This window comes from Leptonotus elevatus, chromosome 1 (assembly GCF_054856555.1).
Source record: "Leptonotus elevatus isolate MCC_2025b chromosome 1, RoL_Lele_1.0, whole genome shotgun sequence".
NCBI lineage: Eukaryota > Metazoa > Chordata > Actinopteri > Syngnathiformes > Syngnathidae > Leptonotus > Leptonotus elevatus.
The window spans coordinates 58,288-85,842 of NC_141239.1; the positions used below are offsets into that span (position 1 = coordinate 58,288).

Genomic DNA, 27,555 nt, shown 5'->3' on the forward strand with positions numbered 1-27,555 from the left:
GAAGTGGCTGGGGAGAAGGACGTCTTAGCGGCAGGCAGAAGATGGATGGATGGAGGTTAGGTCATGTGTTATGTTAATTAGAAAATGACTTTGAATTTAGGGTCGTTTTTGTCATGTCTGATGTTCCCAATCAGTTTTTGAAGGTAAACGTGACCTCTTTTGTTTGTACTTTGCATTGTTTGTGATTTTAAGAACAGTTGCTATGCAACATGCATGGATTGATCAGGTTTTTATCCGAATGGGAAAACGGAAGCCGACTGCGACAACTGCAAGCTTCTGTCAAACTTTTTACTGTGACGAGACAATCGAATACAGACAGTGACACGATCCCGTTTTCATCTCGGCCTTTGCAAACTTCTTCCGTCTTGCAGTCTGGGTCTCGCGTGACTTTTCTCCCGACAAGTCAGGCGAAGGTTCGAAATACAATTTCATTTGTCACTATTACATGAGCATGTTAAAAGAAAGACGACATTACTACATAAATGTCACAACGTGTTGCACTGATCAACAAACAAAACATGAGCACGGCAGCACAACGAAACGTCATCCGGCACATCGCGTCAATGGCGGGCAGAAAATCGGAAACAGACTTTGGGGTGACAACATCGGCTTTGGAGCCGCCGATCACGTAGTGACAAGCCGTAACGTAATCCAAGTCCCGAACCCGCAACCTTTACTTGCGCACACCAGTTTGACGCCAGTTTCGTGAAGTTTGTTGAAAGGTTGAGTTCCAGGACACGGCAAACATTTCATACAACATATGTGATGTTTCTGTGTCCGCGTTGTCGCGCCTCGACGGATTTCCTGTTTTTGTTTCTCGTCGCCATGACAACGGTGGCGAGCAGAACCGGCGCACCTGCTGCTCGTCAACAATGAGCTGGCTTTAAAAGCTGAGCAACTGCGAGCAGGAGGTGTCAAAGTATTCACCTTGCTTACCTTGCTTACCTTGCTCGCAACCCACAAAGAACCTGATCCTTCGCCTTGTTATCGCTCTGGCTTTACTTTTGCTTATATCCTCCCGTCCGCAGCGGCTTCGCCTTATTGTGTTTTTTTCATAAATGAGTATTTTGGCTCCAGATCATCTTCGTTGTACTTTCGGGCTTTTTGTTATTTTGTGTTTTTCCTCCATGGCTCGTTCCTTGCGCTTGCGCTTTAACTAACTCTGTGTTTTACTTAAGATACTTTTGTACTCGGTGGATTTGTCCTGGCGCCTTTTGTTAGCATGAAACCATTTTCAACACGATTGTTGTCTGCTCCGTGGGATCCAAAACGCGCACCGTCTCACACTCTTTGTTTTGTAAATGCGCTTCCAGTTCATTTTAAGCAGCAGCAGACAAACGGACGGACGAGAGATCGGACCAACCATTGAGGGAAATGCAGACAAACGGATGCAGAGAGTCTGACATCGAAACATTTCATCCAAAAACAAGAAGTAGCGATGCACCGAAAATATTCGGCCAAAAACGGCAAAAATAGTCATTTTTGGCATACGGCCGAATTAGGATATTGTGGTGACGCAATCAAAAAAAACAACAACACTGTAACGAAGCGTCTCATTTTTTGGGGCGTTTTTGGTCAAGCATTTCTCGTTTTCGGCCAAAAATGTCATTTCGGTGCATCCATAACAAGAAGTGATTAAAAAAAAGAGTTTGCCAGGCCAGTGACTCAATAATCACCCAACAATGTGCTCGCTTCAGGACTTGTATGACATTATTGGTCAGTTACGTTACGAGGCTATTCCCTAACTTTTTTCAAATGGGTTTGGGGTTATTACGTTGCGGACTTGTAGACCACTTCACACGGGAACATGCACACACAAGCCCGTCGCCATGAAATGGAAGCGACCGGCGGTGACAAGGTTGCGTTGGATCCTGGCAAGGGTTTCCCAAGACCTCTTTGGCATGCGGGCCAGAAAAGTTGTCAGTCCAAACGCTGAGTGAAGTTTTGTGGGAAAAGCCCCTTTTGCGCTGCCGGTCCCAGCATCATCCAGTCGCTTTGTTTGAATCCCGTCAGCCAGCCGGCGTCCTGCAGCGGCATACAAACACGCGTCTTGAACCGGACGGCGCTCTGCCGCGGACGGCGCTCTGCCGCGGACGGCGACTCACCTGATCCTCCAGCGAAGCGGTGGGGACCACCAAGACCACATCGCCTTGCTTCAGGTCCAGCTCGTCGCTGTTGGCCGCCTCAAAGTCGTGCATGGTCTCCACCTGCGCAGTTTGCAGCCCTTTCATGCAGTTTTTGGCGTGATGGCAATTTGCAGACTTGCGAAAAGGTCTGACCTTGTACAGGAAGTGGTCCGGGAGCCCTCCCGGAGCCCAACCGGCGCCTTTGGCCGGAGCCGTGTCGTCCGCCACGCAGTTGTCGCTGACGGCGGCCGGCGAGACGATGTCGGCGTCGCGATCGTCATCGCCTTCGTTGCTGGAGGCGGGTTCGATGACCACGGACGGGATGGCCATGCTTTCCTGCAAAGGACACGCAAGTTGCCGTCAACGCGCGTCGACCTGAAAGCCAAAAGTGGACCTTGGCGCTCGTTCTTCTTTTGCTTGCAAGGAAAGCGCAACGCTAACATATTTAATTGTCGGACATTAACGGTGACGGCCTCGCGAAAACGTTCACACATTAGGATAAAAAAAATTGACAGAAGCTGTTTCAACATGAATTGAAAAGTGTTTTGTGGAGAGAATCCCATTCGGACGACAAGTGACTCCATTTTGGCATTTTCAGCAAGCAGGTGCCATTTATTCACCTTTTGACCCGAAGGAAGGTGTGAATTCTTACAAATTGATGTTTGTGTCTCCTCAGCCTTGAACACGTAAAGCTGGAGCTCCGTCAATATCCGTCAATATTTCACGGACATTTCAAACACGTTGAAACTTTGGACCAGTCCAGATTTGACCAAACTTTCGTCCACAAAACTTTGCTTCTTTTCTTCTGGAGAAATGTCTCAAGTTAGTGCTGGGCTGACCGATGAATTGCATTTGCAATCAAATAGCGGTTTGACGCAACGCCATTACGTCATCATGAGAAGCTGCTATTTAAATGCTCATTGAAACGGAGCGGAAGGCGGGCCAGAACGTCGCCGCTGTAACTGGCGCCGAAGTGCACGTCATTTTGGTGAGTTTTTTTTTGTCTCATGAGACCTTGAACGAGTGTCTAACATGTTTAATCTTGCTTTTAAAACAACACTTCACCGTTGTGAGTTATGACTTTTCGGCTGCCGTAGTGTCGCGCGTTTTGGGGAGCGGCTGATCAATTTGAGTCGTCTTATATTTTGATGCTAAATAGGTCTTGTCTGTATGTGGCCATATGTTGTGTCCGATTTCATGAATGAAAATGAGGACGTACGAAATGATTATTGCCCGTCATTGAGGTGCCGCCGCAGCCTCTTTGAATGCGCATGTGTCGTAGCGTTGGTGAACTAATCAGGCCAAGCGGCAAACGAACAACGCTTTCATGACAATTTGCAAGCAACTGTTGGATTATTAACATTGTTTTTCAGTTTCAATTTATATTTTAGCCGTTTTGGATTTAGGTATAATTATGTTAACTCAGTATAGCTCAATGAATAGTATTGTCTATTGTATTCTTATCTGTCTCTCTCGCCTGAGAAAAGAAGGGCAACAAGTTTCTTTTTTATATTATCTAAAAGGGAGTATAGCTAGTACCGGTCTCAGTCGGTCGAAGAGAGTCCAAGGACAGGCTGATGTATTATTGTTCAAGTCTAATCTGATTTGCATTCATGGGAACTTGATGCTTTTTTGTGCTGAAGGGAGGGGAGAGGAGACTTTTTGTATTCACCCACTTTTCAATAAATAATGATGTGCGAGGGAAGGACGGACACACAATCTGAACGGAACACGGCTTCAGTGTCTTCATTATTGTGTGATCAGAAGCTTCTGAAAATAATTATACTTTTGCAAAGGGACTTCTTCACCAGAATCTCACCATTCAGTTAATTGAACACGCAAAGAGTACAATACAAATATTGTCAACTATAACACAACTGTCGGCCTAACCACGCCAGAACACATCAGGTTCGAATGCCCTTAGCTTACCGAAACAAAAGTTTGTGTTGCGTTCACGCACCGTCCAGACCATGGGAAACCCGTGACCCACCCACAAGGATTGCTACAGAATGCGAGAGATATTTTTAATCAAATCGGAAAAAGCAGCTATAATTTTACTTTGCCTACACTTTAGCATGTGAGTTTACTGACTGGAGAAAAACATTTTATTTTTTTAATACATATATTGCATTGATTTATTGATAAATGCAGTGTTTAAAAAATGCAGAGTTTACATGTCATGTCATGCAACATTAAAAGTTGGATATGTTATAGTAGTATATTGTAACTGTAATTGTAGTAGAATTTTTTTTTTTATATTGTTATGTTTCGATTGTCAGCTGTTTCCGATTTCTCCCTTGCAGTTGCTGGGGAAACAGCTGGAGGGGGGGGGGGGGGGATCCTGCCGACACACCTGCTGCCCATGAGGTCATCAGGCCAAAATAAAAGCCCGGCAGCAACAGAGAGGAGTGTCGGCTTGATGCTCCGTGACGCGACTCGCCATACCTGTCGTTTTGATACTGCTACCTTTCGAGCGGCAATCTGTCTTGGTGTTGTGGACGCCACTAGTAATTGGACTAGTAGCGTTTTTCTTTCATCTACTTTGTGTGCTCCACTCCTCTCTGTCTTATTCGCCCTCCGGCGTGATTTGGTGTTTTCTTGTTTTTGCCCACGACGTACACCTTTTTGTCATCGTCGCTTTTTGTTGGTTGATTACAATTGAGTTGCATGCATCGCTGCCGCGGTTCTCCTGCCTCCCTGCATTTGGGTCCTCCAACCCGACCGAGACAGATATTAAGGCTTCATTTGCCTTTATTTTAACATTCTGTCATCTATAATGCGCATAACAGTGCTAATCAGGAGCTCAAGCTACATGCTACTTGGATCCGCGGCTTCGAAGACGGGGCTAATGTTTACCCGGACCGGACCGGACCGCAGCTCGCATCATTGTCCTCTCAAGTCAAACATCTGACAGCGGGGTGTCAAACATACATTCCCGCGGGCCGGATTAGGCCCGCAAAGGGGTTCAATCCTGCCCGCGAGATGATTTTGTAACGTTAAAAACAAATAATAATAGTCAGACCAAATAATCAGCTGGCCACAATCAAAACATACAAATTCATAATTTCAAAGCAATCCTCAGATGAGCAATACAACTTGTACATGGAATTGCCCTGGATGTCATTATTTTACACACCACATGGTTACGGTTTGTTTAAAAAAAATAATCATAGACCGACAAACATGTTCAATACGACACAAATTAAATAACTGGTAACATGAACACACATAACAAGGATGGACGTCCTTTAACTCCATTAACTGCCGCACAATGCATTCTAGGAACTGACACAGCGAGGAAGGGACGACCCAGACGCCGGAGCAGGTTGGCCTCAACCGCAGCAGTTTGTTCACAAACTCAAAATCACCTCGAGCAGAGGGAAAAAAACGCTGAACACAAATTGCTGAAAACTGGAGAACCCCCCCCCCCCCCCCCCCAAAAAAAAGGGACAACTAAAGGCGCCCAATTCCAACCCTTAATGAGTGTCAAGCAGGGCGGCAATGGGTCCCATTTTTATAGTCTTTAGTATGACCCGGCCGGGGATTAAACCCGCAACCTCCCAGTTTTAGGGCGGCCACTGAGCTGGCGAAGGGAGGTCTGTCACTGTGACACCATCTTCGTCAAATAGCCGCTAATTCCCAGATAAGGTTCAAATGTATCCACATTTATTATGAGTCCATTTTCAAAAGTATTACTCAGACGTGTACGCATCAAATTGAAGCGCATGCACAATTTGATCTTGTTTCGATTCTTTGGCCATCGCCCCTCTTGACTCGGACGTCAGTCCTTCCTTGACAGGCCTGTCGCCGCTGAGGAGATGCAAAATGCTATGAATTCCACGCGAGGCGGTCGGGCAGCGGCAAACGACGGCTTTTGCGGTGACTACTTGAAAGTGTTTGCATCTAAAGGAGTGCCTCTCCTTAAATGGAGGTACGATTAAACCTTGGATCGTGGCAGCCGACCGCCAACGCTCACTCAAGCCGCCGTATCCTTAATATTGGAAAAAAGGACAAGGACGCACTTGATTGCTCTCCCTTTAGACCCGTAAGTCTTCTTTGTTGTGATTGTAAAATCTTAAGTCGCTTGCAAATCATTTGATGGACGTGATTCCGACTGTTGTCTCATTGCTTATGTTAAGTTCTTAGTTTTTAGTCCTGTCTTTTTTGTAGTTGTGCCTGCTTTTATTTTGTAGTTATAGTTCCCTGATGTGTCAGTAGCTTTACTTCCTGCCCGTGTTTGCCGGTTAGCCTGATTGTCTCCACCGCCATAAATAGTCGGAGTCAGTTTGTCGTGTTTGTCGCCACGTCCCGAGCCGGACCGTCACAGCAAGCGGTGCCTTGTTTCATGTCCATGTCTCTATTCTTTTTGTTGCTAAAGTCCGTTTTTTTTAATACCAGCTTATTTCCGCTGCACAGAGGGAGGCTTGCCAGTTTGTCAGCATTTCTATTTGGTTTAGCCACAGAACCTCTTGCTTGTTGCTGTTGCTGTTGCTGTTGCTGTTGCTGTTGCTGTTGCTGTTGGGAGTGACAGTAAAATCAGCGGTGTTACGAAGGAGACACCATTCATAAAATTGCACTCTACGCGGATGATAAGTCTCTACCTCACCTTTGACACCTTTTGGGGGTCTCTCGGGCCACAAATGGAATTGAGAAAAAAGTTGACTATTGCCAATTGACGATGAAGGCAGAACGTTGTCATACGACTCCTTTCCTTTTAAAACTGAACGCCAGGCCTTTAAATACTTGGGTGGAAATGGAACCAGCTTATAAGGCACACTTAAAGAAGCAAACTTTGACAGTCTACGAGGCCCCGGTTTCTCAGCCCCAGTCCTGGAGTACCCCTATCCAGTCTATTTTTTATGTCTCCCCAGCCAACACATTACCGACATTTCTGTATTTGTTTGCGTCCGTTCCCGTTTGGCTTCCGAAGCATTTCTTAATTCAGCTGGATACGAATATTTGGTCCTTGATATGGAATCGTTCGTTGCCGCGACCGAGGAGGATTTATTTGGAAAGGTCCAAGTCTGAAGGCGCATTGGGTCTCCTTAATGTTCTTTCTTATTATTGGGCTGCAAACATTTGCAAATTGTCGTACTGGCTGACAACATTTTCAACAACAATGGAACTCTCATCGCGCTCCTCAGCATCACCATTTTGTTTTGCGACTGCTCCACTGTTGCTTTGCAGGACAACAACATTGTTCACATTCTATTAGGATAGTTTTGCAAACATTTCCGTGTTAAATCCAATGGATGGCCTTTCTCCTTTGTCCCGTAACCATTCTTTTGCGCCTTCTCTGACAGATTCATCGACATAACTGGTTCTCTTTGAGGATCTGTTCGATGAAAAGTCCTTTTTGTCTTTTGAAATGCTTGCATAAGAACCTAATATCCCAAAGTCGCACCGCTTTCTTCAGAGACCTTCAAATCCGTAGGTTTTGCTTCTAAGCGTTTCCACATTTTTCACGTTATTTGCTAAACTGGAATCCCTGGAATAGGGGTCTTGTCTGCAGGACTTATAATCTATTTCCCAACATTGATCCTCCAACACATACGAGAACTCGCGAGGCTTGGGACCAGGATTTAGGCGACATGCGTCACCAACATGATGTATGACATGAGCTAATACAATTTAAGATATTCCATAGGATTCATTATTCTATCCCGACAAACTGGCAAAAATCGAACCCGTGTGTTCGCCGCATCTGTCCAAGGTGTGCAACTCAGTGACTATGTTTACATGCAGGCAAGAACCCGTTTGAAACCGGAATATTGGCAAAATTCTGGTTTTGTAAGGTCATGTAAACGTGCGCAATAACCGGAATATGCTCGTATTCGGTCGGGTTCCCCCTTTCAGAACCGGAATACTGCTTCATATGAACGCAATGGGAATACCTGGAAAGAGTGGCCATTGATTTTCCTCTTCTTCGTCTCCTTTTCTTGATCTTGGCTTAAGGACCCTCGGTCTATGTCGTCACAACTTGTGCGGCTCCGTCCTACTTGCGTAAGGAATCCTCCCTGGAGCGCGTCGATGTCTCCGCTGCGGTGTCGCCTTATTTTGTGTGTCTACGGCGAAAACGCCACAGTTCGTGCCGATTTACAAGCCGTGCTTCTGCCGTGTAAGCCAGCGAGTCGATGTCAACAAACGTGACGCTTGCCGCAAAGAAGCACTTCTGGAGCCGGGAGGAAACCGACGACTTTATATATAAATATGTCTTTTATTGAACGTATAGTAAGTTCAAAGTGCAAATGACGCTATTTACGAAATGATGTTGTGTGTGTTTGTTTTTTCTCTCTCTTCTTGGTTCTCGGGGTGTGTTTGTGGGGGGTGCAGAAGTTGTCTTTATATGAAAATCTTTTAATAACACTGCAGACCCGATCCGCCTGTCGATCTCCTGCCCTCACACGTGAACAAGACCCCAAGATACTTGAACTCTTCCACTTGGAGCAGGATCTCATCCCCGACCCAGAGAGGGCACTCCACCCTTGGTCTCGGATTTGGAGGTGCTGATCTTCATCCCAACCGCTTCACACTCGGCTGCGAAGCGCTCCAGTGAGAGTTGGAGATCACAGCCTTATGAAGCCAACAGCACCACATCATCAGCAAAAAGCAGAGATGCAATGCCGAGGCCACCAAACCGGACCCCCGCAACACCTAGAAATTCTGTCCATAAAAGTTCTGAACAGAATCGGTGACAAAGGGCAACCTTGGCGGAGTCCAACCCTCACTGGGAACGAATCCGACTTACTGCCGGCAACGTGGAGCAAACTCTGACACCGTTCGTGCGAGGACCGAACAGCCCATATCAGGGGGCTCGGTACCCTGGCCTCCCGAAGCACCCCCCACAGGACTCCCCGAGGAACACGATCGAACGCCTTCTCCAAGTCCACGAAACACAGGTAGACTGGTTGGGCGAACTCCCGTGCACCCTGGAAGATCCTGCCGAGGGTGTAGAGCTGGCGCACTGTTCCGCGGCCGGGACGAAAACCACAATGCTCCTCCTGAATCCGAGATTGGACTTCACTCTCGCACGCCTCCGGCTAAGTTGTGATCAACTTGAACAATTATGAAGTTGTAAGTGAAGTGAGAATGAAAAGTGTTGTTGAACTCACAGCAGGATTTTCTTCCAGAGGAGGGGCACAACTTTCTGCTGCTGTATTTCCTTCAGCAGCAGGGGGCGCCAGCGAGGGTTCTTCCTCAGCAGCCAGGGAAGCCTGAGGCGTTTCTTCACCAGCATTCGGCATCTCGGAAGTCTCAGCTGGTCCAGGTTTTACGTCCTTCATGTTCCCAAGACAGACACCAAATTCAATTCTGGAAATTTGATAGCAATCAAGACACTGAAAATGACCAAATGTCGACTCACCATTTGATCAAAATCGGCAAAGAAGGTCGGGCCGGCGACATCCTTCAGAATGCATGTTTAAAAGGAGACAAGAAGAAGCTCAAATGGCGATCAAAAAAACAAAGACAAAGACAGATCACGGGGAAGGTCACTATGGGGTTGCAGGGAAAGGATCCTTCTGCGCTAGGACAGACTGACAGATCCATCAATCGATTGATCGAATTTGTCAGCCGTTCCAATTGCTGCTTGAAGTTGAAAATGCGAAAACCGCAACCACATGCTTGCGAGCTGTCAAACACGGGAAGGAAAGCGGAGGTTAGGCTTGGTAGGAGGGTTCAAATCTCAACTGCGTCTACTTGCTGACAAACGAGCACACTACAAATGGGACCGTGTACCTCTTCCTTTCCTTTCGCTACATCTTCGTGGTACACGTTTCCAAATGGCAGGTTTGCGGGCTCTTCTTGGGACAAGTCACAACTTTGGGCTTCCTTGCGCACTTTGGGAGCATTTAAACCTTGGCCTTGCGTCCTTGAACATCCGTGTTCATTTGGAGGGTCCGAGCGGCCGCTCTTGGCCGCTTGCTCGTGGGACGCGTCACCGTGAGCCACGCCATCGGCAGAAGCTGCACAAAGACTGTTTGCAAACGGATCCCAGCTGCTGCCGACGTCTCCAGAGACCCCCAAACCCGCATCCTCCAAACTGGCTTCTGACTTCAAACGCTGATCTGCATCCTCTCCAGCAAAAACCACGACGCCATCAAATGAATCTCCGTGCCGGGTTTGGGCAAAAGGATCGGAACGAAAGGCACCTCCTCCCGGTGATTCGGCAAACGGGTCCGAATCAAACGCGCCTCCTCCCTGGAGGTCGGCAAAAGGATCCGAATTCAACACTCCTCCTTCCCGTGATTCGGCAAACGGGTCCGAATCAAACGCGCCTCCTCCCTGTAGGTCGGCAAAAGGATCCGAATTCAACACTCCTCCTTCCCGTGATTCGGCAAAAGGGTCCGAATCAAACGCGCCTCCTCCTTGTAGGTCTGCGAAAGGATCCGAATCAAACGTTCCTTCGCCCTGTAGGTCGGCAAAAGGATCCGAATTCAACACTCCTCCTTCCCGTGATTCGGCGAAAGGATCCAAATCAAACGTTCCTTCTGCCTCCTGGGATTGTGCAAAAGGATCAGAACCGAACCCTCCTCCTTTCTGTATGTGGGCAAAAGGATCGGAATCAAACGTTCCTCCTCCTCGCATTTCAGCAAAAGGAGGTGAAGCAAACCCTCCTCGTCCTCCTTCCTGCGTTGCCGCAAACGGATCAGAATCAAAGGCAACTGCTTGCAACGGGTTGGACGCACCTCGTTCCGCTGCTTCCGTCCCGGGTGGTGGCGAATCCTTGCGTGCCGCATCTGCGGACACGACATCTGGCGTTTTTTGCTCCTCATTCACACTTTGTCCTTTTTCAGCATCAGGACGACGGTCACGTGAATGTTGGGCCTCTGCGCCGGCGCAGGCCCCGCCCCATTCTTCGGGGCTTTCGTATTCGGAACCCGAGCCGTCGGGAGAGCCGGGCCGCTTGTCTGACCCGTGCTCAATCCGTTCGCCAAACTCGTTGGTAAAGATGAGGCCAGGGGTGGATTTGCGGCGACCTGCCTCCAACTCCGCCTGCCCTTTTTCCAATTGATCAGCGGCGCCATACAGAAGGTCGGGGTCACTTTGTGACGGTGGATCTCGGCCGCTAACCTCATCGTCTGCCGCCTCACTGTCCTCGGGAGCAGGAGGAGGCGTGGCTTCATCTCCACGATCACCCCCATCCGCTCCCTCCGCCCCCGCGGGAGCTCCGGCGGCAGTTTCCTCGGCGGCAGCTTCCCCGGCGGCAGTTTCCTCGGCGGCAGTTTCCACGGCGGCAGTTTCCCCGGCGGCAGTTTCCCCGCCGGCAGTTTCCCCGGCGGCAGCTTCCCCGTTGGTTGCTGCTGAAGCAAAATCAGCCGACCAGTCGGCGACAAAGCCGCTTTCTGAATCCTGAGCAAACGCAAAAGAATGAAATGAAGTCGCTCGCGTGTTTGCGCTCCAACAAGGTGTCGCCACGCCGAGCGCATCCGGTGTGTGCGGTACTTACAGTCTGGGCCGGCTGAGCCTAAAAGGGAGGAGCAGGACACAGTTGACGTACGCACGCATCCCTTCACCGGCAAATCAAATGCGGCAAAGCCAAATGTACTCACCGACCACGTGTCCCAAGGCACGGCAGTCTGCTCGGGGGGGAAAAAGAGGGGCTTCAAGTTGGGACCGTGTTCCGATTCAGTCCAAAAGACATTCCACAACAGTCAGCGCACTCTATAGCGCCTCCTCTGTTAAAAGCGGAGCTGCGTCGGCAACTTCCGGCGAGCGCTTTCTGGCGCCGTGTTTTGCAAAAATACCCGGACTGAGAAAGACTGAGAAAGACGAAAACCTGCTTCAGTCGCTGCTCAGTCGGTGTCTTTTTTTTTTAGACTTTGCATCAAAAAGCATTCGCCGAAAGTTGGCCGTCCGTCAATGGCGGCCCGACGGAAGGACGGTTTGGCCCGACTCTGGTTAAAAGCATGTTCAGAACCTTCGCGTTCAACATGGACGGCGAAGGGTGAGCCGGCAAATAGGAATGCGTTGAGAACCCGTGTGAGTTTCGTCAACAAGTGCTCATAATGGCTGCCGCCGCTAATCAACTCCTCTTTTCTGTGTTGACGGCACGTTTAAGCAGGACACATTGTGATTGGCTGCCGGCAGGGTTGAGCAAGGCAGCCGCCTCCTTCCTTTGGTTGCCAAAAATGCACTTTTTGTTTGTCCTTCTTGGTGACCAGAAAGGGAGAGAAGGGGGGGGGGGGGGTGTCTCGTTTGGTTTTAGACAAAAGAGACGCGTTACACTTACTGATAAAAAATACCTTCAGTCTCCTAAAAAAAATCAATACATCGGCGGCAGCCGCAAGCACAAGGCCAGAAGTTCACGGCTCTGTTCTAAAAATAGCTCTGCAGTGACATCGTCACTTGCTCAAAATTCCAAAAAAAGAGGAACATTTCGTGGTTGATGGACTTACTTTAGCCTTAACCTTAACTTCACATTTGAATTTGCTGCCGCGGGGATGATCTGATTAACGGAGCGCAAAATGTCAACGGCAGATCGCAATGGATCGCGTCACATGGAAACAAGAACTAAAACGTCTCCATGGAAACCACATTCATGTTGCCGGCATAAGGCGCTAGCTCGCCGTCAGTAATTTGCCTGGAAAATGACGGCCAACACTCCTCCGCGTGTGTGCGTGTGCGTGTGCGTGTGCGTGTAAGTAAAGACCTGCGGTAGCGGCGACACGGTCTCATCGGGCTGGAAGGCGTCGAAGTCCAGATCCAGAAGAGATTCTCCCGGCCGCTCGTTGGGCTGCCGACACACCTGGCGGTGAGCGAGCGAGGCAAAACGGACGGGCAACGGCGCAGCTCGTTTGCGGCCAAATGCTCACAGACCTGCGATGGCGACGGCGCTGGCAAAAAGTCTCCTCCGAACAGGTCGATGATCTGCTCCTCCGCCACCTCCTTGGAAGGCGTGGCTTTGGGGGGCGGAGGCACCGGGGGCCCCTTTTTCATCTGACAAACAGCCACATGCATTAGTCAGCGTTTGGCGTTCTTGGTCTTGTGTGGACGCAATCGCAGCAAGTTTGGCTTTGCCGGAAAATGCCGACGCGAGGTTTAGGGTTCGTAACCCGTCCTGTTGTGGGCTGCGCCGTCTGGCGTCCCCGCATTGTTTACGTCCGTCATCGGAGGTGGACTCGCTCGCGCAAGCGGTTAGCCGGTAAACAAAACGCCACGTTGGCAAATAGTGCCAGTCATTCGCGCAAAGGATCATGGGAGTGAATACGGCGGCGAATGCCACGGAGGAGGCGGGACTTTGGACTTGCGGGTTTCCCACATCAGCTTAGTTTGCGATTCCGCTTTGCGACGTGTCCCGGAGCTTGCGTCTTTGTGCTCCTCGGTCGACGGGTGCGAGCGTGTCGTGCGTCCGTTTTCAGCATTTCAGAGAGCGGAGACGAGTTGGCAGTTTTGGAACGCGGCCAGAAACGGCGCTGATGTGAGGAAGTCGGAGTCCGTGGCATCCAACCCGTTCATTTTGTTTTCTAACCTGTTGCTCGCACTTCCCTCGTCGTAACTGTACGCCATTTTGCACATCGTATGCAACATAATGTACCCGTGTCCAATGTTTTTTCGGGTTTTTTGGTGCTTTTTCTGCCACTCAAGTAGAGAAAATGCGGCTTTGAGCGTCCTCGCTTAGCAACGCGGTATTCATGCAGTTGAGAAGGGTCATGTAGTATCGGCATATCGCGCGTTACTTGACACGGCGGCAAGTCAAGCCATACGATTAGCGGAGTCAGGAAATAGAAAGTTGCGTCGATATTTTCACAGGCTGGCAACCATCAACTTCCAAATCAAATCATCTGTTCGATATTTGGCATTTTGATAAGTATCAGCCTTTTTGTGAATCTGAAGACCGATAAAGCGGACGCCATCTTGCCGAGCGGTGAATGCTAGCAAATGTTGTGTTTCCGTCAGCTTTCGTAAGATGGTCGCAGTTTTTACTTGTCAAAAAGACATTTTAAATGTTGAGACAATTTTTCACTGTCTGTGAAGGTCTATTGAAACCTTTTATGGACCCTGACCTCGACCCCCAAATGGGCCACATTCGCATGCTTTTGTCGCTCAGCGGTAAACAAAGAACTTTTCACTTGACTTTTTTTTCTTTTTTTTCAACCTTTTTTTCACTTCACTTTTTTTTTCTTTTTTTCTTTTTTTTCATTTCACTTTTTCATTTCACTTTTTTTTCTTTTTTTAAACTTTTTTTCACTTTTGATTTTCTCTTTGACTGCAAATGAAGATCGGCTTGAAATATCGGTTATCGGCCTCCTTGACAATTAATAATCGTTATCGGCCATGAAAAAAAAACACATGGATGTATCGCTTTTGGTTCATTTTTGATGGGCAATGTTATCAAATGAGGTTGAAAAGATAGAAAGGCGTTTCAATCGTAAATTGAAATCAAATGATCGGTTTGTTTGAAACAAACAGATTTTCGTCGGGGCTCGGTCCCTCGTCACAAATGGGCTTGACCTGGAAGTTGCCGCACTTTGAACAGGAAAGGACAACATGGGCGAAAAGCAAAGAATGACTGGGAGACGTTGAAGGACATTGGACTGCTGATGATGAGGATGATGATGATGATGATGATGTCACGTCCTGCAGCGGCTTCAAAGACGCATTGACGCTCTTTGGCTTTGGACGAGCAGACAAAACACGACAAAAACACGACTCATTTGCTCTACAAGTCTGATTCCCACAAAAATTCCGTCGGCCCGAGTGTGAACACGACTCGCAATCGATCGTCTCGTCCATCAATATTTTTCTTCCCGTCCTCGGCTGAAATCAGCTCGAGGTCATCGAGGTCATCCTGCTCACGTCCTCAAAGGCAAAGCATGAAAATGTGTTGAAACGGCAAAACTGCAAAACTGCCTCGGACATTTTTTCTTCTTCAACTGCAACGCCGAACTTTGTTGTCAGCCTCAAATATGTTCGGCAAGCACCGATTTTCAACGGGTCGGCAAAGGCCGGCGCGGGGACCGTCCGCGTGAGGCGTACGTCGACACTGCAAAAAACGAGATCTTAAGTAAGATGTCATTTCTTAAATGGAACCAAAATGAGCTTATTTTGCGTTACGACGAGTTACTTTGACTTCAAATGAAATTTGTCGGACGAGATCACCGCTTATTTGAAGATGCTTCTTCCTAATGATTTGATTTGATCAAGCAATCTTGGCAGTGAGTGGAAGCAGCGAGTTTGAAGTCCTGTGAGGCTTAAAAGCAGCATTTTTCACAACTAAACCACATCAAAGGCCCTGAACTGGACTTGATGAATTTTCTCGTTTTAAGATCTTGCATAATCTGAAAACAATCAGACAAAAGTGCAATATAGTTCTTTATTGCAAGCATTTTTTTTCCTGTTTGTACTTTGTTTTGTTATATTTACCAAGCTCATTTTTCCTCTTGCATGTGAAGGCACCACCTGCTCAGAGTGTCTGCACTCAGAATGGGAAGTTGTGGGTTCAAGACAGTAAGAATGGAACACGTTATCTCCCTGCGAGACACGCAGGCTAAAATGGCCAACTGTAAATGAATATGCATGTATTTTAAGAAAATAGTTTGATACATTACAGAATGAAAAAAGTCCATATTACGTCTAAAAATACTATTTTCAAGACTGCTGTGGTTGATAATGGCCTACTATTATTTTCTTATTTTTTTAAATCGAATCTAGGTAAATGTAAGTAAAATGTCCTTGTTCTGTTGGCAGATAATTTTGCTTCTTTGAATTCATCATTTTCTTATTTTACTATTTTTTTCTTCATTTTCCGACTTTTTCTTTTTGCAGTGTAATCACAACAAGCTTGTTTTCTATGTTTTTACAAAATGCCAACAAAACAAAGTTTGCTGAAAGACCAGCGCGAACACCAACATCTCGCTGACTCGCCATCTGCACGAGTGGACCAAGAACATGAGAAGCAGATTTGTAGATTTGCAGACATGTTTGTCCAAATGTGCTGGACAAACATGTTGCTCATGCCGCTACGTCGCTAGCAATCCACAGACCGCAACACACACGCACACGCACACGCACGCACACGTATGTGACACAGGTGACATGTTGACTCACCATCCCAGAGATGAGTGTGCAGCAAAGAAGAACAGCCACAGAACATTAAACCACAAAAACAGCCTGTCTGCTAGCGTGCTAGCATGCTAGCATGCTAAAAGCTCATCATTGGCTGCTTTCAAATCACTTGATGAAAGCGTTTACAAATTGCAACGTAGGGCTGGGCGATAGCAACGGTATAATCAATATAAGGTATCAGGTAGAGATGTTGGCGCATATTGATGACATCACCGCAGAGCGCGTGTTGATGACGTCATTGGATCTGCGTTCTGGCCTTGCGCAACTGTCGACTTCCACCGACGCCACCTCAAAATGATATTCAATTGACAATTGAGGACGCTAAGAAAGTCAATTGGTCTGTTAATGAGTCTGTCGTCGTACGACACGACACGCGTCGGTGGCACGAGCAACTCGCCACTCACGGGAGCGAAAACAAATGACAGCGTTCGGCGATGCATTCAAATACCGTCGGACATTTCAAACTCAGACCCCGTCATTCTTTACGTCATCTGAAAGCACGCTAAGTAAGTATACATGAGCAAATACGATCAAGCTGTATCACCCCAAAAAAGGTGCGACCAAAACCTTTTTCATTTGGTCGCACCAGTGCTACGAGTGCAAAAGTTAGTGTCGAGCCCGGAATATTATTTGTTTGCACTATTTTGCACCAGAGAGTGCTGACTTTTCATTTGGATTTAAGATTTGCACAATAAATGTTGTTATCCAAAGTCAATTCTTCCATTGCTTTTTTTTTTAATCCATATCGCTTCTATAAAGCAAATTATTTCTTAACAAAAACCACTTGTGACATACCGTTACCTTAAAAGGGATGCAGTTTATACCGTGATATGAATTTTGGGCCATATCGCCCAGCCCTATTGGAACGCTTCTTCGTACACCTCGGGTAGCCCGCCCGTGCCCGCCCGCCCGTGCCCGCCCGTGCCCGCCCGTGCCCGCCCGCCGTCCGACTTGTTTACCTGCACGGGAGATTTGGGACGCGACGGTCCCGGAGAGACCGGGCGGAGCGTGTGATTGGAAGCGGCGTCCGGACTCTCGGGCGGACTCTCGTCTTCGGGTGGCGACGGCGTCCGAGCCAGCCGCAGCGGACCCGAATCGCTGCAAGAGCCAAATGGAAATAGGTGACCTCCGACCTTCCCGACTCGCCAATACAATCAATGGACGCGTGTGGATACATTTCAGAAGACGTCCTTACCTTGGTGCTCCTTGGATGGTGAACATCTTGTCGGCATGTTGTTCACTAAGTTGCATCATTACTTCGTACAGCTGCTTACACACCTGCACATCACGCACGCACAAAACCGAGAAACCACTTGGAAATTGGAAAACGGCTTGGAAATCGGAAAAAACGCTTGGAAATTGGAAAACGGCTTGGAAATTGGAAAACGGCTTGGAGATTGCAAAACGGCTTGGAAATCGGAAAAAACGCTTGGAGATTGGAAAACCGCTTGGAAATTGGAAAACCGCTTGGAAATCTGAGAAACCGCTTGGAAATTGGAAAACGGCTTGGAGATTGCAAAACGGCTTGGAAATCGGAAAAAACACTTGGAAATTGGAAAACGCTCACCAGGGAAATCTCTCGGTGAAATCTGGTCTCCAGGCTGGTCACGCTCTTGAAGGTGCCGATGTAGAATCCCACTCGGCTGAAAGGCAACCACTCACAATTTCAGTACACTCAAAATCTGACTAACATCTTGCAAAAGGAAACTTGCAGGATGCTGAAGGTTCGAGTCCATATGATGCAAAATCAACTTTTTGGAGCATTTTAGTCATTGCTCACCAAAAACCTTCCTCCATTTGGCCAAGTCGGCGCATTCCTGCTCTCGAGGCACCAGCCCCGCCCACTGCACGAAAGTCTGCGTCGCGCCCCTGCAGACTGAACGCCCGCCTGCTAATTTCATGACGTCATGGTTTGGATTTGATCTCGTGAAAAGCGATCATCCTCTTTCTGCGAGTTCAGAATGCAAATGCAAGCGAAGGACGTTCGAGCGCATCCCGCCGGGCGGGGCCGACGTTTGCCGTTGTTGATTTCCCGTCAGGTTGCGACAAGGAAAAACGGCTGGCCAACGTTTTGCGGGCGACTTTAGTGAGTCGGCCGCTGGGCCAACATCCAATCATATGAAAGCTTGACATTGCATCATATGGAAACAATTCAAGAATTCAATCTGCTTTCTTTGCGGATTTGAAAAATGCCAGACAAAAATCAATGATATGAAAATGGACGTGACGCAACCACGAGGTGAGACCACCTGTCCCAAAGAGTTGGAAGTTCATCCTGCAGGCCAACGTTGAGCTCGTCAAACACTCGCTGGGCCTTTCGAAGCTCCTCATCGGCCTGAAAAAGGGAATGACACGCACGCCACGCGTCACAAATGACGACGTCAACTTTGCTTCGCGTCATCGCGGACGGCAAACGCCAGCTGCCGTATTGATGTCATCAACATTGGCCCCTCCCACAACAATTAGCATGTTTTCCAATCCCGCGGAGCGCGCAGGAAACCTTTTCCCGTTCCCAATAAATCAAAAGTCAACTTTGTCCGTGCGTTTGTCGAAGGTTCAACTCCTGCCGACGACCGTCGAGAGGCGGGCTACTGCCAACGACCTCGCCATACCGTACGTACCGCCATACAGGGGTCACGATGCGATACGTATCGCAATACATGATCTTCAAAGCGATCCATATCCCAATATTTGACATGACTTGCATTTTTATTTTAACAGTCATTTGTCTGTTTTTGTTAGCAGCTCTTCTGGTTTATCACCAAGTGACAAGCGCGGTCTCAATGTGCGCGCACTGCAGAGCAAGGAGCCGCTTTCACAGACACGCCGGCCGGGGAACGTCGTAAAAAGGCATGGGCCGATAGGAGAACAAATATCAAAGTATTCAAATGACATAATTGGGGAAATAACTGCATTTTTTCATGTAACACATTCTATTTTGTTTTAAAATTTAAAAAAGGATTTAAAATAAACAAAACGTAGAAAAATAGACCAAAAATAGACAAATTGGTACATTAACTCTTTGACCGCCAAAAACGTTTAATAACGTTTAGTAAAATCCAAATGAGGGCCGCCAAAGACGTTAAAAGACGTTCACTATGTTTTTTTTTTGTTTTTTTGAAAACGGGTGGAGGAAAGCCTTGGCAAGCTGTGCTGAAAGTATCAAGCAGGTCGAGTTAGTATAATGACTATTTTTGGGCACTAGATGGCAGCGATGACTCTCTTTGGACAAGATCGGGTAGGAATAAGGTAGAAAATAAGGTAGAAACAAACTTTTTTTTTTCTGATGAAAAATGAGAGTTCAATCTTTCATTTGGTAGTATCTGTGTTTCCATAGTCCAAACACAGAATTTTCTGTGGACCTTGAAAGATCAGTCAAAACGCTTAAATCAGCTGGCACCCACACATCCTCTTTTCTGAAAATGCTTGGCAGTCAAAGAGTTAAGAAACATTTACCATGTTAAGTTTATAAGTGAATAAATAATGTCTGTTTTAATGTTTCCTAGAAAGACACAGTATCCAATCACTGGTGGGCTATTTTTAAAACACATTTCACACACACTTTTTTGGGGGGAATAAGTAGGCTACAATGCAAACTAAACACCCGAGGCACGTGACACGTGACACGTGACGCGTGACACGTGGACTCATTGAAGGCAATGACCTTCAAAGACCGCTTCAAAGGAACCCGTGTCTCTTAACTGCCCATTTTGTCAAATTAATGAGCAATATCCATTCTGACGCCTGCGAACGGAACCGTGTATTGTAATGAGGCCCGCAACGACGCATTGGGACGAGAGGCGGTGTAGACCCTGGACTGATCGCAGGGCACAAATGGACAAACAAGCGGACGTACTCATGGATTATTTGGAATCTTCAATCAAACCAGCAGTTTTGGCACACGTGGACATAAGCCACGCGGTCACAACATGTCAATATTGCCGCAAAAGCGATACCAAGCCAGCGAGACTTTTCCTCACCAAATGGCACAGAGGATTCACTCGGCCCTCGAGACAAACGGAACGGAACATTTTTTTGAAATGCGCACGTGGAAAACCATCCTAGCAGCTGTCCTGCTCGTCCCAGGAAACGCCTGTCAAATGTCGGGAACGTGCAAGCTCATCTTCATCATTATCATCATCATCCTTATCTTCATCATCATCCTTATCTTCATCATCATCATCCTTATCTTCATCATCATCCTCATCTTCATCATCTTCCTTATCTTCATCTTCATCAGTCCCTGCAGCCGGCCTCGCCCCCTAGACGGATGTCGTCTTGCGGCTTGCAGACATTTTCAGACAATTATGCGGTGGGATCGGTGGAGCTGCAACGATGAATGGATGAATCGGAAGCTCAGCGGCTAAATGCTAGAAACGCTCGACGCGCGCATGCACCGCTAGGAACGAGCGTCGTTACGGCAGATTGATTGGCGGGATGAAGAAACAATCGTTAAGATGATCCGCCCACCCGCAAGACGCAGCCACAAAAGATCCTTCAATTTCCTTCCTTCCTGCATTTGATCCTTTAAGGATTTTGTAGATGTGAGGAAAGACGAGACGTTTGTCCAAGAGACACTTGTTGCTAAAACAAACATTTGCCATCATCCAACAAAAAAACCTTTCTATGGAGTAGGGATGAAAGAGAGGACCTGAAAAGGATGTCTTGCCGACGGATGAAAAGAAGAATCCTATTTGCGGAACGGCGCTGTCCGTGCATCGCAGTTTATGATTGGCATTAGCATAAGCGCGGGAGCAACTGCCACTTATTCCGAATCTCTCCAAAATGGGAACACGGATATGGAGGACGTTTCAAGGGAGTCCGCGTTTGCTGGTTTACAAGTCGTTTGGGCGATTTGATTTTGAAGCAATCTGGAACAATCTGGATTAGGAACGCGACGCGTCGGAGGCAAGCAAAACATTTGCGAGGCGGACCTTCAGCATCTTGCGGTCGTTTTTCATGCCGGACGTCTGCAGCGTTTCCACGTGATGGCGAGCGCTGTCGTAGTCGATGAGCTTGCGACTTCTTTTGGCCACGCGGTTCTGAAGGCGGACGGGAAAGCGTCGGTGAGCTTGAAATGTTGACAACAGCTGACAACGTTGACAGACGATCACCTTCAGCTCCGGAAACTGCAGCAAATACGCATCCAGATTCAGCAGCGTGGAGTCCACCAGCTTATTGTGGAAGTTCTCCCACAATGCATCACAATCCTGCAGGGGAAGAAAACAACTTGAGTCAACTTCAAAATAAGAGCAAACACATTCGTGAGTGCGCATCAACTTGAATTCAAGTTGTTGAACTTTTTGCAGTGTTGGCCGCCATTGGCCGCCATTGGCCGCCATTGGCCGCCATTACAAAATCCCCCCCCAGCCCCAAATGGGTGAGGGTTCCCTCCACGACCTGCAGTGTGGCCACAAACTGACACATTTCAACCATTCATCCAAATTTCTTACAGCCACTCATCGTGGAATCAAGACGACTGGTCGCACGAACGGTCGCCTCGCTGATGCGTAAATTGTCTTTTTGTCATTTTGCTTTCGTTTTGACAACCCTTGCACGACTTCCATGCTCAGCATTAGCTCGTGTGCTCTCCACATTTTCTCGCCAACTTTTTGGGAGGAGGAGGAGCGGCAGCATTCGACGGCGGGCGGCGAAGCGAGCCGACCGATCGGCCTGCCGTTACGGTGCCACGCCGACCATTCCCAACTGGGCTCTGAGTTGGCTGCGCGAAGGCGTCACCTGGCCGACCTCCGACATCACCGAGCCGGTCAGAGACAAACACACTTTGACGTCACGGAGCTCGACACACACACGGACGGACGGACGGACGGACGGACGGACGGGCGGACGGACTCAATTGCTTGCATTGGACTGATTGCAAAAAGAATTCAAAGCAGCCGGCAGATGCGCCGTGCACACGTTCACTGGTTCTTATTAGTTTTGGATTTTTCATTCGAGTTACTTTTGATCTCGTTTTTGAAATGTCTCCAGTTTTGGTGAACTCAAATACGCTTGCTAGCAAGCAGCCAGCAGTTTGCGTGACTTGACGTGACTTGATGTGACTTGACGTGACGACGTGACTTGGCGTGACTTGGCGTGACTTGATGTGACTTGACGTGACTTGACGTGACTTGACGTGACTTGACGTGACGTGACTTGACGTGACTTGACGTGACTTGACGTGACTTGACGTGACTTGACGTGACGTGACTTGACGTGACGTGACTTGACGTGACGTGACGTGACGTGACTTGACGTGACTTGACGTGACTTGACGTGACTTGACGTGACTTGACGTGACGTGACTTGACGTGACGTGACTTGACGTGACTTGACGTGACGTGACGTGACGTGACTTGACGTGACTTGACGTGACGTGACGTGACTTGACGTGACGTGACGTGACGTGACTTGACGTGACGTGACGTGACTTGACGTGACTTGACGTGACGTGACGTGACGTGACTTGACGTGACTTGACGTGACGTGACTTGACGTGACTTGACTTGACGTGACTTGACGTGACTTGACGTGACGTGACGTGACTTGACGTGACTTGACGTGACGTGACGTGACTTGACGTGACGTGACGTGACGTGACTTGACGTGACGTGACGTGACTTGACGTGACTTGACGTGACGTGACGTGACGTGACTTGACGTGACTTGACGTGACGTGACTTGACGTGACTTGACTTCTGCATCCACGACGCAAACCAGATCACGTTGACGTGTGACCTCTTTTCAAAATCAATCTCAGGAAAATTCTGAACGATCTTGAACGAACTCTAAAGCGAGCGTGCATTTGCTACCTTGTCAAGGTCGTTGGTCCGGGTTCGTACATATTGCGCAATATGCCAAATGGAGAGCCGGCGCCATCTTCTCATGTCGACCTTCACTTTTTGTTGCTTAGAACGGCTGCTTCCATGAAAAAAATGCATCAAGTGGCCCAAAAGAAAAACTGGAGTGTGGAAAAAATCCCATTGTGACATGATTTGGAATTCAGATCGAGAAGATCTTTGGAAAATGTCCATTCAACAATTCTGAGCTCTTTTTGTCGTCGTCGAAATATCGGCCCAAAAAAAACGTCCCTTTCGTTGACATTTCAAATCAGTAAACTCAAGAAACAACCATTTTCCATGACTCGATTTTGTACCTTTCAAAGAATTCTATTGTATTATAAAGGAAGAATTCAATTGGAAAACAATTAGGGATGTTCAATACCACTTTTTTTTCAAACCGATACCGATGCAAGTACTCAACTCTTCAGTACTCACTGATAACAATTGCCGACGCTGACACGTGAAAATTTCACACACACAAAAAACTTTTTTAAAGAATGACCTACAGTACGTATGCCAAACTAGTAAATGTCCTTAAAATGACACGAAATTAATGGCAATGACACTTTTTCAATTTGCTCATAAAAGACATTTTGAATAGCGCACACAATGAAATCAATTTCAAAAAATACATCAATCCAGTGGCCAGAAAACAAAAAGCTTTTTAAGTGCAAAGAATTGAAGTGAACACGTTTGTTAGGAATATTGAAATGTTTGTCGCTGTTGAATTCAACTGCGGTGTCTCAGTCTGACCACTGGGTGGCGCTCACATAAGCACGTGCGTGAAGAACAACTCATCTTTTGGTGTTTAGTTTGGCTGGACGAGCAACTATTGAGGCCTCATGTGACGGAACTCATTTCCCCCAAAGGCGACCTACTTTCGTGTGTCGTGTGTTTGACTTTCTTGCCGAGTGAAATCACTTCAAAGCGACTTTGACATGAGGTTTTGTAAGCTACATGTCTTAAAGACGTTTCAATCATTTCCAGTGTGTTATTATTCAAAACCCAGCCTACTATTGTCATGTGACGGGGGCGTGTCATCAATCAAAAGAGTTTGACGTCGTATTTGCTATGATGATGTCATTGATGATTTTGCATCAAAGAAGGCTGGAAAAGTCACATTTCAGTTTGCACTTGACACTTAAAGAAACTGCCAGCTCGAAAGGGATTTTTCGAACATGTGCAATCTATTTTTAATTCATTGTATTTTATTTATTGATTCCGTTTTTTTCTTTGTTCTAGTTACGGTTTTGTATTATGATTTATGCAATAAAATAATGCGTTGGTAGCGGGTTTGGTGGCAAGTCCATTCTTGGTGGGGTTGCGGGGGCCCGGTGGTTTGGGGGGGTGCGGCGTTGTTGGCGTTGCTGGCGTTGCTGGCGTTGCTGGCGTTGCTGGCGTTGCAGGCGTTGCTGGCGTTGCTGGCGTTGCTGGCGTTGCTGGCGTTGCTGGCGTTGCTGGCGTTGCAGGCGTTGCTGGCGTTGCTGGCGTTGCTGGCGTTGCTGGCGTTGCTGGCGTTGCTGGCGTTGCTGAGGATGCGTCTGACGTGGATAAGCACGTGAGAGTTTTGACGAGGTTTTTGAGGCGTGTCGGGTTATTGCTCTGCAACGGACGCTACTTGCTCTAGCTGAGGTTTTTGGCACTGCTACCTTCCTAGCCGCAGTCTTTCACTAGTAATTAGACTAGTAGCGTTTTTCTCTGGTCATTTTTGTGCGCTACACTCCTCTCTGTTTTATCCGCCCTCCGTCGTGATTTTGTGTTTTCCTGTTTATGTCCACGACGAGCACCTTTTTGTCGACGTGGCCTTTTGTTAAAGCAACTTCTTGCTGTGCGCTTTTTGCCGTTCCATTCAAACGGAGTGACGTTCGCTCTGGCAGGTTCCGCCCTCTTCAAACACAACCCACACGTGACAATGACCCGGTATTGGTCCAATACCGATACCTGCTATCGGTACTCGCCCATCCTTAACTCATTTACTGGCAGCCATTTGCACTGATTTTGCAAGGCCCACACAATATTGTGTTCTATTGCTATAAAAACCTACCAAGAAAATGTGAGTCTCTTCTTTCATCAGGAAAAAAAAGTATATTTCCAACAGTTTCCGTTTTGCAGCAATTAACATTAGAATATAGCTAAGTTTGATCATTATTCACAAATCTGTTCAGAAGTGTGGGTAAATTGGTTGATCTCTTATACTCTGCTGCCACCTGCTGGCCTTTTTGTAATGACTATCATTGCTTCACCCGTTCACGTTGCGTCCAAGCCTTCGTGTGTGCGCTAGCATAAAGAAACATATCGAAAACGAATAAATGTGTCTTTGTGATAGCAAAACGAACGTATTTCTACGTTTTGGGGAGCAAATGAGAAACTTCTCCAGAAATGATTTTGATGGACTTGTTGATGTCGTGAGTGTGTTGCCGGCAACGGAAGCGACGCGGTACCTTGCCGATGATCATGACGTCGTCCCGTCCGTGCCAGTCGGGCTCGTAGACCTCATGGAGGGACTGGGTCAGGTTGATGGAGGCCTGCTGCATCCCTGCGCAAACGCCACAGCCAGCGCGTCACACCAACGCCAAGTGTGCGTGCGTGACACGTGCGTGCGTGCGTGCGTGCGTGCGTGCGTGCGTGCGTGCGTGCGTGCGTCACCTTTGATGGACGCCATGTAACCCTTCATCTCCCTCTGCAGTCGCGAGCCTTCACCCTTGAGTCGCGCAAAACGCTCGTTAACAGGACAAAGAAGGCGAAGGTGCGCGCCGGCGGCTCGTTTACCTCTTGTCTTCTGAAGTTGATGACAACTTGCTCAAACTGCTCATCTTTGGTCTCGTCGGCTTTTCCCAGCTTCTGCAACACCTGAGCCGTCGCAAAACATTGGCGCCGTTACACAATCATTTCAAACGCGCACGGCACATTTTATGGCTTTTGCACGCCAAGCGTCAACGGAGATCTTCGCACGCACTCGGCAGACGTCGTCCGGACGAGCCGCCGACGATGGAAATGACGCCCTGGGGCCGCAATTTCAATTGGGCCCTTATTATTTGCAAACATCTGCACGAGATGCTCAATCATTTTCATTGATTGAACGTTCCAAAAACGGAATCCATCTGATTGATTTGCTTCATGAAAAAGCCACGCGCTGGCTCGTGCACATGGCCAATCGCGGCAGTGAGGGGCGTGGCTTTGCCAGACACTGGAGGGGGCGGAGCGAGGAGACAAGTGAGGCATACAGGATTTTTTATTAATTCATCGATTTTAATCTCATATCTGATAAAGGTCCCCAAATAAAGACTTTGAATTCTAGGATATTAAACAATTAATATATATATATATATACATATATATATATATATATATATATATACATATATACATGTATATATATATATATATATATATACATATATATATATATATATATATATATATATATATATATATATACATATATATATATATATATATATATATATATATGTATATATATATATATATATATATATATATATATGTATATATATATGTATATATATATATATATATATATATGTATATATATATATATATATATATATATATATATATATATATATATATATATATACATATATACATATATATATATATATATATACATATATATATACATATATATATATACATATATATATGTATATATATATATATATATATACATATACATATATATATATATATACATATATATATGTATATATATATATATATATATACATATACATATATATATATATATATATATATATATATCTCAAATGTTCATCCCCCATCATGTTATGCATGTAGTCACTTAATATGCTATGTACTGTCAATAGATTGAGGCTTAATTAGTCACACATGACGTCATCTCACGACAAAAGGGAACATTCATGCAGAATGAAGTCTCAGTAGAATTTGAGCCAACCAATCAATCGATCGATCTTTTTTGGCGCTTCATGCGTTGCTTTTCGCTCAACGGTGACGTCATCACTATCGCGCTCTAAAAACGTCCCTATTTGACGTTCGGAATCTGCCGCGGCCTGCAAGGACGTCAGCGCCCATCGCGTCGTCCTCCTCGTCCTCCTCCTCGTCCTCCTCCGCTTCATCCTCCGCTTCATCCTCACCTCCTCTCGGTCCCTCCTCCACCTGCTGCCGCTTACCTTCTCCTGCGCCCGGTTGAGTCTTTTCTGCACATTTTTGGCGAAGATTCCCGTCTTGATGTCCGCCATGACGCCGCACTGACATCCGCGGATTAGGTTGCGTCGAGGGGGGAGGGAAGGAGGCGCGTCGAGGGGGGAGGGGAGGAGGCGCGTCGAGGGGGGGGGGGAGGCGCGGGCCGCGGGGAAGGCGAGTGCGCCTGCGCGAAGCCTGATCAGATGGGACACGGAGGGGGCGGGGCCTAATCCTCAACGCCTGTGCGGACGCGGTGAAAACGACCATGCGAGTCGCGCGCACGCGCACATCCCACTCCACTTCATAGCAACATTGATCCGTCTATTCTGCACTTT

General features: G+C 47.3%; 1 protein-coding gene across 3 annotated transcripts; it reads right to left on the minus strand.

Moving 5' to 3' along the window:
• Positions 1–274: 274 nt before the first annotated feature.
• On the minus strand, positions 275–27,348 carry amph (amphiphysin). 3 transcript variants are annotated; one of them, XM_086071305.1, is made up of 20 exons: positions 27,208–27,348; positions 25,805–25,885; positions 25,682–25,736; positions 25,477–25,571; positions 21,308–21,403; positions 21,128–21,235; positions 18,443–18,528; positions 17,761–17,836; positions 17,389–17,471; positions 17,153–17,291; positions 12,945–13,055; positions 12,778–12,861; positions 11,678–11,704; positions 11,575–11,592; positions 9,864–11,477; positions 9,490–9,531; positions 9,239–9,403; positions 2,280–2,462; positions 2,106–2,207; positions 275–2,025 (listed from the first exon to the last, which is right to left on the minus strand). In XM_086071305.1, the coding sequence occupies exons 1-20, from the start codon at positions 27,274–27,276 to the stop codon at positions 1,921–1,923; spliced, it is 3,339 nt and encodes a 1,112-aa protein (XP_085927431.1). In that variant the 5' UTR covers positions 27,277–27,348; the 3' UTR covers positions 275–1,920. The 3 variants fall into 3 exon arrangements, with proteins under 3 accessions (XP_085927431.1, XP_085927438.1, XP_085927421.1); XM_086071312.1 differs by having other exon boundaries at positions 11,199–11,477; positions 12,945–13,064; XM_086071295.1 differs by having other exon boundaries at positions 12,945–13,064.
• Positions 27,349–27,555: the final 207 nt, after the last annotated feature.

What these genes read in the sequence shown, in the direction of transcription:
- amph (XM_086071295.1), bottom strand. Translation starts at nt 27,276, where the DNA reads ATGGCGGACATCAAGACGGGAATCTTCGCCAAAAATGTGCAGAAAAGA. An exon ending in ACGACCGCAAGATGCTGAAG is followed by an intron (nt 18,529 to 21,127) that starts GTCCGCCTCGCA and finishes TCCCTTTTTCAG; the next exon opens with GCCGATGAGGAGCTTCGAAA. An exon ending in CTCTGGAAGAAAATCCTGCT is followed by an intron (nt 2,463 to 9,238) that starts GTGAGTTCAACA and finishes TGTCCTTTGCAG; the next exon opens with GAAAGCATGGCCATCCCGTC.